At 46.9% G+C, this 17,345-nt stretch overlaps 1 protein-coding gene across 2 annotated transcripts; it reads right to left on the bottom strand.

The window, feature by feature from the left end:
- Positions 1 to 548: 548 nt before the first annotated feature.
- Positions 549 to 17,345, bottom strand: LOC144731798 (phosphoglycolate phosphatase-like). Of its 2 annotated transcripts, none has more exons than XM_078613043.1 (5): positions 17,154 to 17,345; positions 16,914 to 16,973; positions 8,617 to 8,905; positions 5,903 to 6,188; positions 549 to 4,795 (listed from the first exon to the last, which is right to left on the bottom strand). In XM_078613043.1, exons 1-5 carry the CDS (start codon positions 17,155 to 17,157, stop codon positions 4,343 to 4,345), a joined length of 1,092 nt encoding a protein of 363 aa, XP_078469169.1. In that variant the 5' UTR covers positions 17,158 to 17,345; the 3' UTR covers positions 549 to 4,342. The 2 variants fall into 2 exon arrangements, with proteins under 2 accessions (XP_078469169.1, XP_078469170.1); XM_078613044.1 differs by lacking the exon at positions 17,154 to 17,345 and adding an exon at positions 13,225 to 13,299.

Genomic DNA, 17,345 nt, shown 5'->3' with positions numbered 1-17,345 from the left:
AATGAACTGCAGACACCGCTCGCAAACGTGGTATGCAACTGTATTTAACATAGGCTGCTTCTATTTTCACTTCCTCATATGCAAGGTAAAGGTGCAGCCCTGCAATGACTTGTTCACACCAACGATGGGAGAAGGGCCCTCCACTACAGGGAGCTCCGAAGTCCCCTCTACTGTGGTATTTGGCCTACTCTTCCACTGGTCACACATCAGCGCCCCCATTCGGCGCAGTTTGTGACGTCTAGTGCGAAAGAAATCCAGCATTTATATACACGCATCTTGGAAGAGGTGGGAGTAACCACACCTCACCCCACCACATGCCACCTTCCGATCGGCTCGCTGTGTTGTGCCGGTTTATCCTTCTGGGTGGAGAGAGGCGGAGAGATTTAAGAAACCTGCCCATTGTTTCAATTTCCACGCGAGAAGGTTGAACCTATGGCCTCTGCATCGCAAGTTCATTACGCTAACCATGACACCTGGGCAGCAGCATCTGGACGCATTTCAAACAGACGACAAAACCATTCGTAAAAAAATCATGACACGCTCCAGTGTTCGGCTCACAAACATTTTAATGCGCTCCACGTTAGTAAATCACCTCTACCATCACATACACATTCTCCCCACATAATCAATGCATCGTCACCATTTGTATTAGTCTTATTAGAAATGCTCCAACGGAGCAACAACAAGCAACCTCCGCTTGAGAACCAAGTGTCACACCGGGCTGTGGCGCTGTGAATTCCCTGCAGTCGCCCCACACCCACCAATGCGGCACTTGGCGTTCTGCGACTTCCAACACTGGGACGCGGTGGCACCAATGTAAAAACTTTAGGAGTGCAGAGACACGATGAGAAACAGCACCAAGCCATCGCAGGGTTTTTATCACCTGCCTCTTAAATGAGAACTATCATCACGAGAAGTATCATTTGGGATTTAATACGACACAGACAGACATGTAGATAGACAGAGTTGATACAACAGAGACAGACATGCAGAGAGAGAGCTGATGCATTCGTGTTTTCAACTCGAGTTGGAAAACATTAAAAACAGGTGGAGCGGTGGCCCAGTGGTTGGTGCACTTGTGCTATGAACCCGGCGGCCTGAGTACAATTACCCAGACATCGCTAAAGTTCAGTTGGGAGCAGTATCAGAACCGGTCTCTTGCCCCACACACACAAGTCTTTACCAAGCCATACTGCTCAATGTGGGGAGGGGGGGGGGGGAGTAAATTCCATCCGACATCAATTGGTGGATTGACAGTGGTTGGTATAATATATTGTTGTATTTTATATCAGATCTAAATTCTGGGGTTTATCGTGGGGGCTTAGGGTGAATGTATAAGCAATTTGGAAAGTGACGGTGGCGGTTGTGCAACAAATAAAATCCGCGAGGTATTGCAGCGACACCGGTGTTCGTGACCTCGCACGGTGACTGGCGAGACAGAGCGAGTGATACGCGGTGGCGTGATGTCCTTAACGAAAAAAATGCGTACTCTTTCGCAACCAACAAAGCGGTAGCGGTAGCCTGCAATGGGAGGGCAGGTACGAGCTAGCTTCAGCCACCCCAGAGTTAACCGTGTAAACTGCAGCGGTGGTCACGCTATCACGCACCTCTGGCAATTGCCAGACACCCAATTGTTGACCGGTTCGAAGCCGACTACGATAACGTTATGTTCTTTGGGTCTTTCGGTAAAGTCACGTAGATGGGTTCAAATGAATGGAAAAAAAACCTCCGTTTAGATCACAACACAAGCTATCGTCTCTTTTTCTTCCTCCTGATGACGATCGCTTTGTGTTGTGATCGAAACGTCGTAGTTTGGTTTATTTTATTTGTATTCATTTGAACCTATCTACGTTACTTTACCGAAAGACCGAAAGAATATTAATTTCTGCAGTCACGGAAGCTTTAAGGTCAAGATTTACGATTACGTTACCCCTTTTTTATTTATTTTTTATCCATTTCCAAGGCTGAGCTCCGTTAAAGATTTCTGCGCACGGGCAAACACATTTGGCGCAACCTCTCGCCGTGGCCATTTGCTCGCCGCCACACGCCACCTACTCCAGCTGGGTCCAGCAACCCCAGAAAATATTCGTGGGTGTAATGGGACAACCCCGCTGGGCATCTTAGTAAGTCGCGTTCCGCGGAATGCCTGTGACAAGATAGAGGCTGCCAGAGGTCAAGGAGGGTGGGGGGGGGTCACGATGCTCCAGCTTGCACATCAAAGCGGGGTTTAATCCGTGCCCTTAACCGTGCCTAATCCGAACGAGGCCCGCGGTGTAGTACTGTACGCACGCGATGCTACTTCGCGTCAATGATACGCGCGCGCGTGCTTCCTTAACGACGGTGAAAAGGCCAACGACAAAGGGGACCCATCTCCCTCGCACTGGGGGCACGCGCGAGATACAGTGAACGCGTTTTACATTCGTTCATGTTTGGCAAGCCAAGCATTTGAGTGGCGGCCAAAATGCTCTGTGAGAAAATCCACTTTAAAAGAAAAGTGAACGCAGGCTTTCACCTCTTGCCGTATGTTTCAGCATACTAACGCCTCACAACCTTACAGTTACTTTATTAAACAAACATAGACATGGAGCCCTGCAATCACTTGCTCACAGCACTGCTGGCGGAAGGATTTCCGTATGTACGTACGTACGGATGTTGAACTTCATTCGCACCGAATGTAGCCAAACGTACTCTCAAGATCCCCTTGCGGAGGGCGTTTGGCCTACTCTTTCACGCCGGCTGGGAACATTTTGGGAGAGGTGGGAGCGACCCACACGTTGCCCCACCACACACGACCTGCGTTCCGTGCACCTCATACACACTGCTGGGTGGAGAGAGGTGGGGGCGGGGGGTTTAAGAGATTTAGCCCGATTGAAGCGGCAACCTCTGGATTGCGAGTCCAGAGTGCTGCCCGCTGCTACCAGGGGCAGCGTCCTCCAAACGTGTACTTCTACAAGTCAATAATGAGGGGGGCTTGTCATGGAGTAAGTGGATAACCCTCTCTTTAGATCTATTTATTTAATATGTATAAATGGGACCCACCACAGATGGCTACACAACGAACTTAACAATGCCCTTGCTTCACTTAACCCTTGCGTACATATGCATTCCTTTTGTTTACCTTGAGTAAAAGCCAACTAATAGCCTTGTGTAACTTTTTTGGTCGCCCGAGTGCTTCGGAGTAAAGGGATTTTTTTGGGCCACTTCTCGGGGTTAGAGGCAACGGGCACCGATTGGTTTTGGGAAGAGAGATTTTTGAAAAATGCAACAGTAAGATTGCATTTTCAAAAAGGACCCACTTCTCACAATGAAGACGAACACTGCCGTTGGTGCAGCCACATAACAGACGTGGTGTATGTCTCGTTAATAAAAAACATTAATAAAGCTGGTAAACTCTTTAAATGAAAACGTCCAACAGAAGATCGCTCAGGAGTTTGATAATGGAGTTATCTTCAAGACGAATGCCATTGTTTAGTTATTTATCAATAAAAGGCTACCAAGAATTCAGACCGTGCGTAATCAACATTCTACTCTCATTATATTGTTTTTATTACAATACGGACGTCAATCAATAATTTAATTATGTTAAAGTGCTTATTTCATAGCTCTTTGGGAACAATGTACGTTAATTATTTGACGGTAATTCAATGTAATTCGTAACACTCAATATGGTATATGCTACACGTTACGAAATCGGTGCGCTAGAGGCCAGCGATTTAGTTCTGTAATGGAAGCGTGGATTGCATGAACGTCCGTCATTCATAAAAAGTGTTGTTTATCGAACACTGTTGTCCAAAACGACATTGCTGTGGAAAAAGAACAAAACATCCGGCCACCTTAAATTATTTAGAAAAATGCTTGCACTGCCGTAATGTCCAAGGGTGAAGTTAAACTCATGGCTGTGCCGACACGACAACATTAAACAATCAGGTAAAAGTCTACACAACAGGCAACTCGCAAACAAATATTAACCTGTACAAAGTAATGCTCTTCAGTTTCATATTACCCAATGACTAACTGGTCACCATTTCACCCAAAGGTGAAGAGGCAACTCTCGTCCCGACGAAGGCAAAAGGCGTCGTTTTTCGTGGTCGCGTTTCAACAGCTCTCCCCGACGCGCTTTCGTATCGTGCCACGCGTCGTTTGGCGCGACGTCCGACGTTTGCGCCTAGCGCTCTTTTCGTCGATTTAACTCGGTTCCAGAAAACGTTCCGACGGACGTCGAGAGCCGCAGCAAAAACGTCGGACGTGACGCCGGACAACCCAAAAACGCAACTTAAAAAAAAAACACCGGACAAGCACGCGCGTTCGAAGCCGCCACCGCCACCACGACTCGGCCGCTGGCTTAGCTCGACGGGCGACCGCCTCCGAGGTTGTCGTGCGCGCCGGACAAAAGCCTCGCCACGCCGGAAGGCGTCAGCCGGACAGGCGGCAGGCAGCCGCCCCCACGCGGTGAAAACGCGGCGAGCGCAATCTCCGCGGCGGTCTCCACGTCGGGCACGATGACGTCGGCGGCCAGCAGGTCGCTCTCGACGCCCACGCCGCAGAGCACGCCCACGGTGAGGCCGAGGCGGGCCGCCCGGCCCATGCCCACGTCGGTGGGCGTGTCGCCGACGATGGCCGCACGCGACGGCTCCACGCCCAGCCGCCGGCACATATCGAGGGCGAGGCTTGGCGAGGGTTTGGGGACGATGCCGGCGTCGTCGCCGCACACCACCGAGTCGAGGAGCGGCGTGAGGCCCTGGGCGTCGATGAACTCCTCGGTGCCCGCTCGCGAGTCCGACGTGCAGATGGCGATCTTTTGAGATGCGCGGTCAAACGGGGGCGGGGTGGGGAAGGAATATAATTTGGCGCGCCCGTTGGAATCTGGCGACGCTCCCAACGCATTCAAAACATGCGCTTGTCCACGTAAGTATCTATTGAGTGGCGACAGCAGTAGAGCACGCACCAAGCGAAGGAAGTCGTCTATCTATAGGCCGTGACAAGATAACGGGGCTGGGACAGTGAAGTGGCTCAGCCGGGGAGGGCGCACGCACCACGGCAGGCAGCGCTCGCATGCCGAGGCGAAGGACTTTTAGCACTGGTTTTTTGCTCTCCAAATTTTGCCCAAACCTTTGGCCAATTTGTCCATTTTAATGAAGGTTAATTTCTGAATAGCAACAAACATTTGATGCATATTGGATCAATCTTATGAGAGTGATCGTGAACCTCCCCCCCCCCCTGCTACAGACATAACGCAACAATGCTTCCAGCCGGAGTTAAAATGTGTTCATAATGTATACATCCACATGCACAAGATGCTTTATGGTTATGGCATGCCCAGGGGCAATCGTCACCGGCAACTGTTACTGCTACGCCATTCTCTATTGCACACACACAGGAACCCACAGTCAATACTCTCCTTACAGGCGCAACTGGGATGGCAACTTCCAATCGGATCCCTGAGGTCATACGGTCATCTGAGGTCGGGTACTCTGACGATAAGGATGATGGTGACGACAATGGCAACAACAGCAATGATGATGGCAATGACGAAGATTACCATAGTGACGATGACAACATCAATCTTAAATTTCGCAACCTGGGCAATTGCGATTTGGATTTGCGTAGCGCCAAAGGCTAAAGGCATTTTAATATTCCGCACAGGAAGTGGGCACAATTATGCCTGACAAAGAAGATTATGATGACAATTACGTTACATGTCTAACTTTTATCGCAATGATGTTTCAAAATCATCCATGCTCTCACCTCAAGTACCACTCCTCTGGTGGTTGTCTCACATATACACCCACTCCTGCCGTAGGAGAATGAGAAATTCCCACGACTGTGGCTCAGGGTCGCAAACAGGAGATGCGCACCACCCAGGAAAATAGATCAATCACCAAGATGACCGACGTCGACTCACCTTAAAGCCCCGCTCCTTGAGCCTCCTGAAGATGGCCACCAAGTCGCCTAGCGGCCTCATACTGCCGACGCTGCAGTCGTCCTTCCAGGCAACTCGCACCACCCGCTCGACTTCAGCGTCCTCCAGGCCGTGCTCACGCTGCAGGGCCTCGCGCAGCATCAGCTGCACCTGCTGCATCGTCTTCTCGGCGATGCTGCCCAGCCGGACAACGCGCCTCTCGCCGTCGTAGCCCAGCGCACGGTAGACGCAGCCCAGCAGCTCGGGGCGCCCAGAGACGGCCAGCACCCTGCGCGCGGCCACACGAAGACCCGGGACTTCGCGACGCGGTTCGCCTCCAGCCGCGGTGGCTATAAAGTTAGGAGGTGAAAAGATGTCGTTAGAGGTTAGGGAGGGTTTTGTATCCAGGCCTAACAGATGGATCGTGGTCAGTGTTGCTGTTAGTGATGGGGGGGAGGGGGGAGGTGGAAATTTCTCTCACACACAAAAAGAAGCCCACACAACGGGCCTGTGTTTTTGTGGTTAATGGATAAGGAGGCCTCACGTGGCATTCTTTCCTGAACCTACCAGACCCTCCGGGTCGCCCTGCTCGTGTTTACTCATCGACTGGAGTTCTGTTGATCTCCTGCAGCTACCCGAGTGTTGCGGATGCAAGGGGGGGTGGGGAATGCAGGGTTGGTGAGCCCTCCAGGGTGCAAAAATACATTTAATCCCTGCTTTCATTCTCCCCTTGAGGGAAAGGGCAGAGACAGCGGAGAGGATGAGCGGAGAGGATGAGCGCGAGTGAGCGAGCGAGCTTCACGCTGCTTGTACCGTCGGTGTCAGCTCTCGTTGACGCGAAGAAAGCCGATGATTAGAAACGCGTTTTCTTGCCGATCGCTGTGCGGCTTTATGGACTATTTGACTGCGTGATGCTTTGTCCTTTCCGTTCACGATTGACCCCGGTGTATTGCCTTTGCTATGCCTCGCCTGCCTAACTGTTTTACCGATAAGTCTTGTACAATCTTCAAGAAATAAAGAAAAAATATTTAGAGGTCAAATTATTCAAAGGTAAAAGGTGCAACCCTATTGGCAGAAGGGGCTTCTCAATGAGCCCTTGATGTGGGTACTGGTGTTAATCTTGTACACTGTAAATCTGGTACTCGTGTATTTCACCAACCCGCACTGACCAGCGTAGCAAAGTTTGGCCAAACATCCTCTGTGACTGATAAGTCATTGGGAGGCCCTTAGCCAGGGCTGTGCAATATAGAACATGCAGGGCACGTGCACATTCCTATAGTACACAGATACTCAAAACCTTGTGTACAAAACATGAAATAGGCAGGTGAGAAACATGACCAACAAAGGAAAGAATGCTTCAGTATTGCATTGCTTCAGTGTGTTTTTTCCAGTCATCTGAGCCAGCCAACCCACGGCACCTGGGTCTGTCCCGTGACCTCCTGTCAGCGAGCCTTCGTCACTTCACGTGGCCTCAAAGTGCACCTGGCATGGCACAGGCGCCGTGGTGACGTCACTGCCACTTTGGTGGCGAACGGCAGCCGTTGTTGTTGCTGCTATATCGCAGTATTACGAAAGACGGCAAGGACTTGGGGAAGCCTTCATCCAACAGTGGACAGATCATGGCTGCTGACGATGATATTGACGATGTATGCATGTTGAACTTCTTTCGCGCCATATGTAGAAAACGGTGCCAACCGGAGGTGCAGGGGGAAGGAAAACAACCTAAACATGAAGAGCAATTGGAGCAAAGTACGAGTAAAAATTGTAAACCGACTGTGTTCTCCGAATTTACGTGAATTTTATCGGAGCAGTATTTGTCATTTTGAAACTTGAAGAGTGTAAATTACGGTGCCAAGTGGGTTTCTGAGGTCAGAGCGCCGAGCCAGATCCTGGGTCCGAATCCAAGCAGCTGCCTGTACAGGAATAAACTGGGCTCTCGTGTCTAGTGAGAGTTGATGGTTTCAGCCCCGGCACTGAATACAGTAACAAAATCCCCTACAATACTAAATTTGGTTCCGTCTTTAACTTGTCCAAAATGTATCTCTGAGAATCAAAAACGTCGCCTTGACGACAATAGGACGGGCCGTCAATCTGCAGCAGGGTGGGCGGCAAAATGCGGCCCGCTACTTTGTGGACCAGAGGTTGCTCGAAAAGACCTCGGAAGTAGTTCTGCGATCTCCTTCCATGGGCTCCTCTCCAGCACGCTTGAATCATTCTCTAATACAAGGGGGAGGGGGGGGAAGGGGGTTGCACAGTTCTATGAGAGTTCCAAATGGAATCTTGGCCTCATGATGAGGCACCGACTTGATAGCACAATCGGTGTCATATTGAAAACAAAAAAAAAAATATCCATTTGAAAACTCATCTCTTTAGAACTGCTTTCTGTGTTTAGTTTGCCGTCCTTCTCACGCACCTCCGATTGACACGGTTGGCCATGTACGGTGCGAAAGAACTTCAACATGCGTGTACAAATCGTGCAATTGAGATTTTTTTTTTTTTTTACCCATGACACGTGCATGGATAGCACAATCGCGACAATATTAACCAATCTATTCTACGGCAACCATCAACGCCGGCGGCAACGCAGCCTTCTCTTGACAAACCGCAGCCACGCACGCCAATTCACGACTACAAGCGGCGCCACACTAAAGGCGAGCAAACTCGAGGATGCTTCCCCCGTGACCCTAGCGACCCCCTCGCCCCCCCGTCAGTAGTACCTCTGGCCGATCTCCTCGCACCAGGGCCCCCACATGGAATGGAAGCACATGAGAGTGCCGTCCTTGTCGAATATCACGAGGGCCGGCTCGTGCTCCGAGGGCGGCATGGGGCAGCCCTCACCGCCCACCACCAGCTCGCCCTCCTCCACCACCGCCGACTTGACCCCGGCTGCCGTGGGTTCCACGTGCCGCCGCTGCTGCTGCGCGTGCCGGTCGTCCCACACCGAATAGGGGCCCTCCCCCGTCGTCTTCAGGGAGCCATTGGCCACGCCCATGAACCTGGGTTCATCTGCAAACACAGCCAGACAAGGTGCAGCGAAGAATGCAGAAGCAGTTGGGAAAAATGTGTTTTCTCACAGCGATATGTATGGACAGATACGCTCTGGAGATGCTCGCGAATATCTAATTTCCCGGAAAATGTTATTGAATTATCTTCAACAAATACATAAATAAGCTGTAAAAAAAATGTTATAATAAACAAGTATAAAGTAAATACATTTTTTATATTAAAGTATTAAATTACAGTTGTTGTATATTGAACTTCTTGGAAGCTTCTACAAGTCATCTCATACGTGCAACATCTGCAGATGCTTCTAAAGCTTCGAGAAGTTCTCTCACTCTCATCTCTTTATCTCATCCCTTTCTAGCGCTCCCTCTCTCTCGATGCAGTCGTGCAGAGTTCGAGATGCGATTCGTGGATAGCCAAAATTGCGGAACGCAAGTTTGTGACTAACGACGGAACTGTACATTTGTCATCATGATGCTTGGTATTGTATTGTTTTATATACTCATTGCAAGAATGACGTAACTACAGTAGTGTAAAATATACAGTACTAGTTGTTAAGGGCTCATGTAAAAAAAAAAATTGTGAATGTCACTGTAACAATTGTGCACGTTTCACAACGAACACAGTCTTAAAAAAACCACACACATTTTGAAAGTACTCAGAGCTGGCACGAACGCACACCTTTGACGCCGCAAGAAAATTTCATGAGTAAGGTGAAACCCCTTTGAGCACAATCACCTCCTGAGCTCCGACAGAATTCCATCCACATGCATCTAAATCTCACGTCTCGCCTGCTTGCCGATGCGTTCGCACATGGCCGGCAAAAAAGTGACAGCAGCGACAAACAAAAAACGGCACAAGGGGGAGACCTTGTGAGCGCGTGCCTAGAATCGATTCATGCGCAGCGACTATGGTGCACGGAGCCGAGGTACCGCAGCCGGTCATACCGCACACCGACGCAAACTTTACACATCCCGTATCTTTGCCAAGTTGACCCGGTCACCTTTTGTGATTCAGACGGAGCCACGACCTTGCGTACAAGGGAAACCACTGACACGGCGCCCATCAGAGGTGGCTGCTTCCCTCAGGGCCTCTCAATGGCAACCACGAATGGAACTCTCGCTAGTGGAGCACACATCTACGCGTGATCGCGTGATCGCGTGCGTAGTGTCTATGTTACTACTCTACGGTGTACCAGTCGCAAGTCAAATGACACGTGCGGCTTTTATGGCATCACCATGCACAGTCAGCACTGGGAGGGAAACAAAGCACTGTAGCTGACATTAAGCCACAAATATGAGGGGATGGCACTTAAACATCTTCACACATATGCAATCAATACACTTTCTCTAATGCTATGCCGTGGCCAACCTGCAGCGCAGAGAGTTGGAGAGTTTCACAATGCTGTGCGATGCAACAGCCCTCGCCTCCAAAGCACCGCATTACAGACGTGCACTGGTAGGCTTTGCTCGATAAAACTTCTAGACTTCAGTTTTTTAATTCATATTTACAGTGGGATGCTGCTGCAGTTGAATGGTTATCACCCTGGAACTACAATCCAAATGGTTCAATCAGATCCCCCGGCACAGCAATTGAAACAATGGTCCAAATTTCTTAAACACCCCCCCCCCCCCACTTCTGTTCACCCAGCAGTGTAAATGGGTGCACGACAATTCGTCAGTCGGCAGGCCACATGCGGCGGCGGCAGTGGGGTCAAGTGCGGGTCACTCCCAAAGACGCCTGGTCATTGTGGAAGAGAAGGCCAAAAACATGTTGTCGAGGGGCTCTCCAGAGCTCCCTCTAGCGGAGGCCCCTTTTAATTCCAGGAGTTGGAAAAACATTTTAAGGACTAATAACAATTTCTCATAAGTTAGACTTAGGTACCTACGATTCTAAGGGTTTTCCGTCCAGCCATACTGTGATACATTTATGATTATGAATGTCTGGCGTTAACGGTATTAAATGTCGGAGCCAGAATAAGTTATCTTTAGGATACATAGGGTTTGGTGATAACACACGAGGCAAATGTGTAATTTTGATGCATCGTTGTTAATGACTAAAGGCTCAGAGAGCCAGGCTAAGCCACCACTTGGACTCTTGCAAGGTTCAGTGTTAATACCCGAGGATCAGAAAGATTCCCTAACAGTAAAGACACAGGGAACCACCTATTCCTAATGTTAAAGAGATAACGGACAGCTTCTTGGTCATGCATTTGAGGATAGCATCACAGGCAGGACCACATCAGTCAAGAGAAATGGAGCAAAGCACGAAGGCAGTGTGCCCAAGATCCCTTGGCATTATTCGAAATAGAATGGGTCCCGTGAGCAAGCGTCAGGATCCAAATTTGGCAAATAAATGACCCACAAATCACTCGACTGGGAGAACGCATATCAATAACCGACTCAAAGTAAAACTACTTCAGACTGGCAGTGAACCAGCGCCTCCATGATAGACCTGCCCTCTAAGAATGGCACGAAGACCACATGTGCACTTGTGCCTCAGCAAGAAGGGCCGGGGTTAAATTCAACTCGAGTGCATTGATGTGTGGATATTGTATATGGCTTTCCCCATGTTCCACAATGGGTTTCCTTCCATAGATTAAAAAAAACACAATATACCTGGTATTAGCAAAAACAACCCAATAGTGAGAAACTACCTCCAAATTACTCAATTGGGATTACACGGAGCAACACGACTACTTCCTGCAAAAACTTGACAGGGACCCTCCTTACCAAGATACATTGAGACTCATTGAAGATTTCCCCCTATAAGCAGCGTATTGATAGTAAAAAAAACACACTTTCTCACGCGAACATATTTCGAAAAAACGGACGAAATGTTTGATCGAGACCTCGGAGGCAAAGTTAAAAGAGCATTGGCTCACTCGTGTAACAAAAGACAAACCGCGAGGGCTGCATGACCACACTGCAGTGTAAATCTATACTCGGTCAACACAAGTTTCCTTTTATGTCCTGTTGTTCTGGCACCGATCTCCAAGGCACTACTAATCTCAACGCAGATGCACAAACAGCAGGTGAGTTTATTATTGCAGATTTTATTTCAATTTTTTAAATAAGCCCGAGGGCCCGTTGCTATTTTTCATGTTTGTTTGTTTGTTTAAAACACATGCTGCGCTCTGCCCTAAACCGTGTTTGGACAACCACTGATCTCATTTCCTTTGTCATTATTATTGGCACGAGTAAAAAAACACAACTACAGAGGAACATGGGCATTTGGCTTATTGAGAGTTAAACGGTTAGGGGAACATACAAACTACGTGCTCACAAAATACAATAATTTAATACCGTATTCTCTGGATTAAAAGATTAACGTTTTTTTCTCCTTGTATGTTAAAGCAAAGGTTGTGATGACGTCTTATAAGGTGTGTGTGCGAGAGAGAAAATATTTATTTCACCTAATTCACAACAGAAATAACTTTGGCGTGCATCTTACTTTTCAGGGTGTCTTATAGTCCCCGCAGGATATTGTAACAGTTGTATTTTTAAGCAATTAGCTATTACCAGATCTATTCAACCCCTTTCATTGAAAAACATTTTGGGGAGGTGAAAAAATCGTTCCCAGAAAATTATGAATCTCTTTTTAAATGTATTAGACTTAACAACCCACACACAGATGTGCAAGGCGTGCACGAAAAAAAAAAAAATCTCAGCCTTATCCAGACCACCTGCTCGAGAGAACTGGATGCATGGCCATTTTGTTTCAGGCCACCAACTGAAAGGGTTGAGAAAATGGGGTCAACCAACGAGGCAACAGTGAAAAAAAGTCAACTGTAGACCAGTTTCACCCATACTAGTAGAACTTATCAGTACAGTAGCCATCAATGTTCACTGCTGTCAAATGTCTCTGGTTTCTAATTTTAACTTTACTTAAATAATTTCTGGTGCGATTGGTTTTCTCCTCATTTACGGATTTGAATTATAAATGTATTTTTGGAAAGACAAGCCTTCCTTTGTCTCGCATGTATTAGTGGAAAGCCAAGCCTAGTCCCAATAGGGCTAATTAAAGACGCGATTATTTCCTTCAGAAGGGACGTGGCCTGGTGAGTTAAGGGAACCCGAGATGGCACTGCTGGGATTCATCGTTTCAAAAACGAGTTTCAGCCACCCCAGGGTACCAACAACCGCACACAAATAGAAACTGCGAATTAACCTAAACCTGAGGATCATAATTTCAGTTTTATTGGCGTGTCATTAATATCGCGATGGCATAGCATGTGGAAATGTGTTGGTGATGCTGCATTGGCAGTGCAGCCCAAAACACGAATGTGTTGCGTTTTTGTTATACTGTACGTGGAAGGTCACCGAAAGAGATCTCAGCAGTAGTTCTGCGACATCTCCTTCCACTGTCCGTTGTCCAACATCGGATGTGGCACTGCTCTGTGAGCATTCAAATTACATTCGTTTCATTCTGTGGCACTGACAGTGCAGTTGGAATAGCACACGGCAACATAAATGTATTTTAAAGTCGTTGCCAGAAGCACAATTTATATGTACAGACAGCTCTGTGTAAAGCACGAATCTTCAGCAGGGAGAGTTTACACAAATATTCTCCACACATTACAGATCTCTCTATGGAGACAAAAGTATACACTAGCCCTTACACCAGAGCTTCAGTTCAAAAGTATACAGCGTTCCATTGGTCAGCTGGTGTGATGTAACCTTAGAGGGGACTTGATAGCGTATGCGTGCGCAACAGCACAAAGGCATGAATGACAAGTGTAAAAGTTACTGGTACGAACAAACGTGAATGTGCAGAGTCATTCTTTACTCAGAAGAGCCATCGTTGCAAAAGGAAAGGCTATTGATCGCAGGATGGGGTTGGGTGGATGTACAGCTGGCCAGGAAATGTGCATTGTGCAGCGTAGCTCGGCTCATTACAATTCAAGTACACTCCACGACGGCTTCACACCGATTGAACGCTTCAAGGGCCTGCGTCGAATGAGTGGAACAGCGAAGTTCATTGAGAGATCCTTCTGCCAACATCATCTTCTATTGCTGACCCCTTCAGTTGCACTTAACCTCCCCCACGACCCCACCCAAGAAACACGGCTCCCTGAAAGTGATGAAACTTTGCGCCTTGGTGTCACCATCGCATCTCGATTCTACGAGCAGAGCACACTCGGCCCACAAATGTTCATACCATTTGTACGCACGTTCCCTCTGTGCGCATGTGTGTGTGTGTTTCCATACAATAGAGAGCGGCAACGTACTAAACTTCAACAATGTACACTGCATAAATGATTTTAGGAATACAGCATACATTTCCCAAATTGTTCATACCAATTTTTACGCACGCTCCTCGGTGTATTTACATATACACACGGTGATGTGTGTTATACTGCATACTAGACCAAGTGACTACTACCACATATTAAACTTCAAAAATGTATATATACTATATACGTGTGTACTGCATACAGGAATTAGTCAAGAGAACATCTTCTGGATAGTAGCCCTCTTCATATTTAATAGTAACATTACTTCTGGCCACGTGTTTTTTTTCTATATATAAATGAGGACATCTCTTCAACACACACACATTGGCAATATTTGTTTAGTGAATTCAATTCACCGTTTGACAGTTTAAATTAACGCATTGCGCAAATATACTTTGTATTATACGAGTCCTAACACCTGTCCAATTAACACAATTATCTACGCGAAATTGAAGACTGGACTTTGTAATACGATTCCGAAGAGAATGAGCAAAGACATTCGAGAACGCAACACAAGCATGGCTGAGCATGCCAATAGCAAGCAAGGGAAGTATGAAGGTAGCAAAAAAATGAGGTTGATGATCGGTTAACTCACAAATGAAAAAGCCCCAAGAGAGAAATATGAAAGCATAATGTGATTAGAGATTTCATCATACAATTATTGTAATTATCATACAATTATTGTTATAAGTAACTCTATGGCAAAAAAGTATATACAAAGCCCCGAAATGAGGTTCCAGATGTCACACTTGAAGCAGTCAACTGTGCCTTGCACAATATGAAACAGGACTAAAGCTACTTGTGACGAGGATGACATAACTTCTGGACATCATCAAAGCAGCGGGACCAAATGTCTGGAACAACATTTTCAGACTTGTTCACGATATGTTCACGCAGAAATAAACGATATCGATAATGAATTACTACAGATCGATTACTCTTCCATTCAAAGAAGGGAGGTAAAGCCAACGTGAAGAACCGGCCCCATCATTAGACACGCATATAGAAATTGTTCACCGAAATCATTTGAAAAATTAAACAAGAGTAAAACAAACTGGAGATGAAAAAATTAGCAAGCAGGGTTTAGGAAATGTTTTTCTACCAGACCACATGCATACTATTTACGATAAAGTATTCTGGAAAAGAAAAATGAGCTTTAGTATACTGTAAAAGCATTTGCAGTCTTCCAAGTTTTCACGAAACAAGGCTTGCCTAACAGATGTTCAGAAGTAATATAAACACGTAAAAACATAACAGCCACCCCTAAAGTTACATGACGAAAGTACAAAAATGCATGTTCAAAGAAGGGTAAGACGTTTCCCACATTTGATTGGAGAACACAATGACAAAAAAGATCAAGGGGAGGGTAGTGGCTTCGCAATGCTTTTGGAAAGCTGACGTTAATCATGAAAAAAACATGCCTGTGTGCCTAATGAAGACGTGGTGTAATAAAATGTGTACTACTACTCACCCTGCCATATGGTTCAGGAAAAAGATGGCCATTACCACTGTTACATTGCTTTCATAGCTTTATTTTGGTGATTTCGAAAACGTTTTGGTTTAGCCATATTTGTTTGTTGTAGTACAGTTAGACATAACTTTAATCTACATTGTCTTATGGTTGTTATTGTTTGACTTGCATCCCACTGGGATTTTTGCACACAGCAGTGATATACGGTGCTTTTTCTGGAAGACGTTGCCGTTTTTTCCTGGATTTTTCTGTTTGCGCGTAGTAACTTTAATATGTTTCTTGATCATGTTTTTGTTTGTTGCGGTTGCACCCGATTCAAGAGCCGAATGACTCACAGGGCTATACCAAATTAAATGAAACTGAAACATGAAATAGAACAAAAACTACAGAACACAAACTAGCATAGAGAGATAGATGCACGCTTGGAATGACAGTACAGTATATAGAGAAAGGGAAACACGCGGACGAAAATAATTCACTCAAGATTAATTAATGCGGTAATTCAAACGGTTAGGCAAGCGAGGCATGGACAAGGGACAACGTCTCTCGACTGCTTGATACGGCTGATGATCAAGGCAGGAGGCGAATCCAGTGAATGGAACGCGTGAGAGAAAGCGCATCGGTCACGGAGACTGGAACAATGAAAACAGCTGGTGTGTGGAGCAAGGTAGATCATTATCACATGGTGATGTGGCGATGTATTGGGGAAGAAATCATCAAGCAGCGGAGTAATCATGGCTCATGGTGACGATGATGATTATGTGCTGGACATATGGAATTAATAGGCGTCTAAGATGGGAAGTAATAAAATAATAAAAATAATAAAATAATTCTGACGCTGTCGCCTCGACAGACCTGGTTTCACCTGAGGACGGCTGCTTGCGTTGTGGCCGAAACGTCGTGAGAATTATTTTATTGTTTTATTTTTATTAATTTATTACTTCCCTTCTACGTGATGACTTTACCGAAAGAACCAAGAAGATGAATCTCTGCAGTCACGAAAGCTTTAAATCGAAATTTAGGCGTCTAAGACACACGGTACTTTTCATCACGTGCAGTTTGAATGAGGCAATTATCATGTCACCCATCGTAATGTTGCTACGAATACCATTCATGCGGGACCGTAACACGTCAGTAGCCGGTATACTTTGAATAAGAATAAAAACGAGACAACATTCACGTACGACAAACCCCACACACACACAGACGCATGCTGATATTCCTTTATAATGCCGTACGAGTGTGTATCAACCGGACACATTTGACGCGGACTGGCAGTGCGTGTGCGTCGCCGTCTTACTTACAGTGAGCAGAGGGCATGTTGTTGTTACATGACGTCCTTCCCGGTGGCAACAGCACATCTGCTACAAACACCAACGAGAGACGGAACGCAAACAAACGTGAAACAAGACAACCCAAATGTCTAGCGCTCACGCGGCACGAACAGCCGAGAGTCGAACGCCATTAAAGAGCCCTCCAATGAAAACGAAGCCGGCTGCTTTTGTTGTTGTTGTTTAGTTTAAAAATAATTTGTTTGTTTTTACCCATGGCTCAGAAGGTGGTGGTGGTTGTGGTTACGCAGGCCTCGGGGGCTAGGGTATGATCGTGGGGCCTCTCTCTCGGAGCCTGCCACAGTCTGCGCGAGAGCTGGCTGGTCCCACGCAAGCCGGCTCCTGACACCCACCGCAGCTTTATACAACAGCAGCGCAAACAGCTGACACGGCAACACGACCACG

Source organism: Lampetra planeri, chromosome 40, assembly GCF_965212315.1.
Source record: "Lampetra planeri chromosome 40, kcLamPlan1.2.h2, whole genome shotgun sequence".
Lineage (NCBI taxonomy): Eukaryota > Metazoa > Chordata > Hyperoartia > Petromyzontiformes > Petromyzontidae > Lampetra > Lampetra planeri.
The sequence above is the reverse complement of the archived record's forward strand: the minus strand, read 5'-3'. Positions and strand labels throughout refer to the sequence as shown.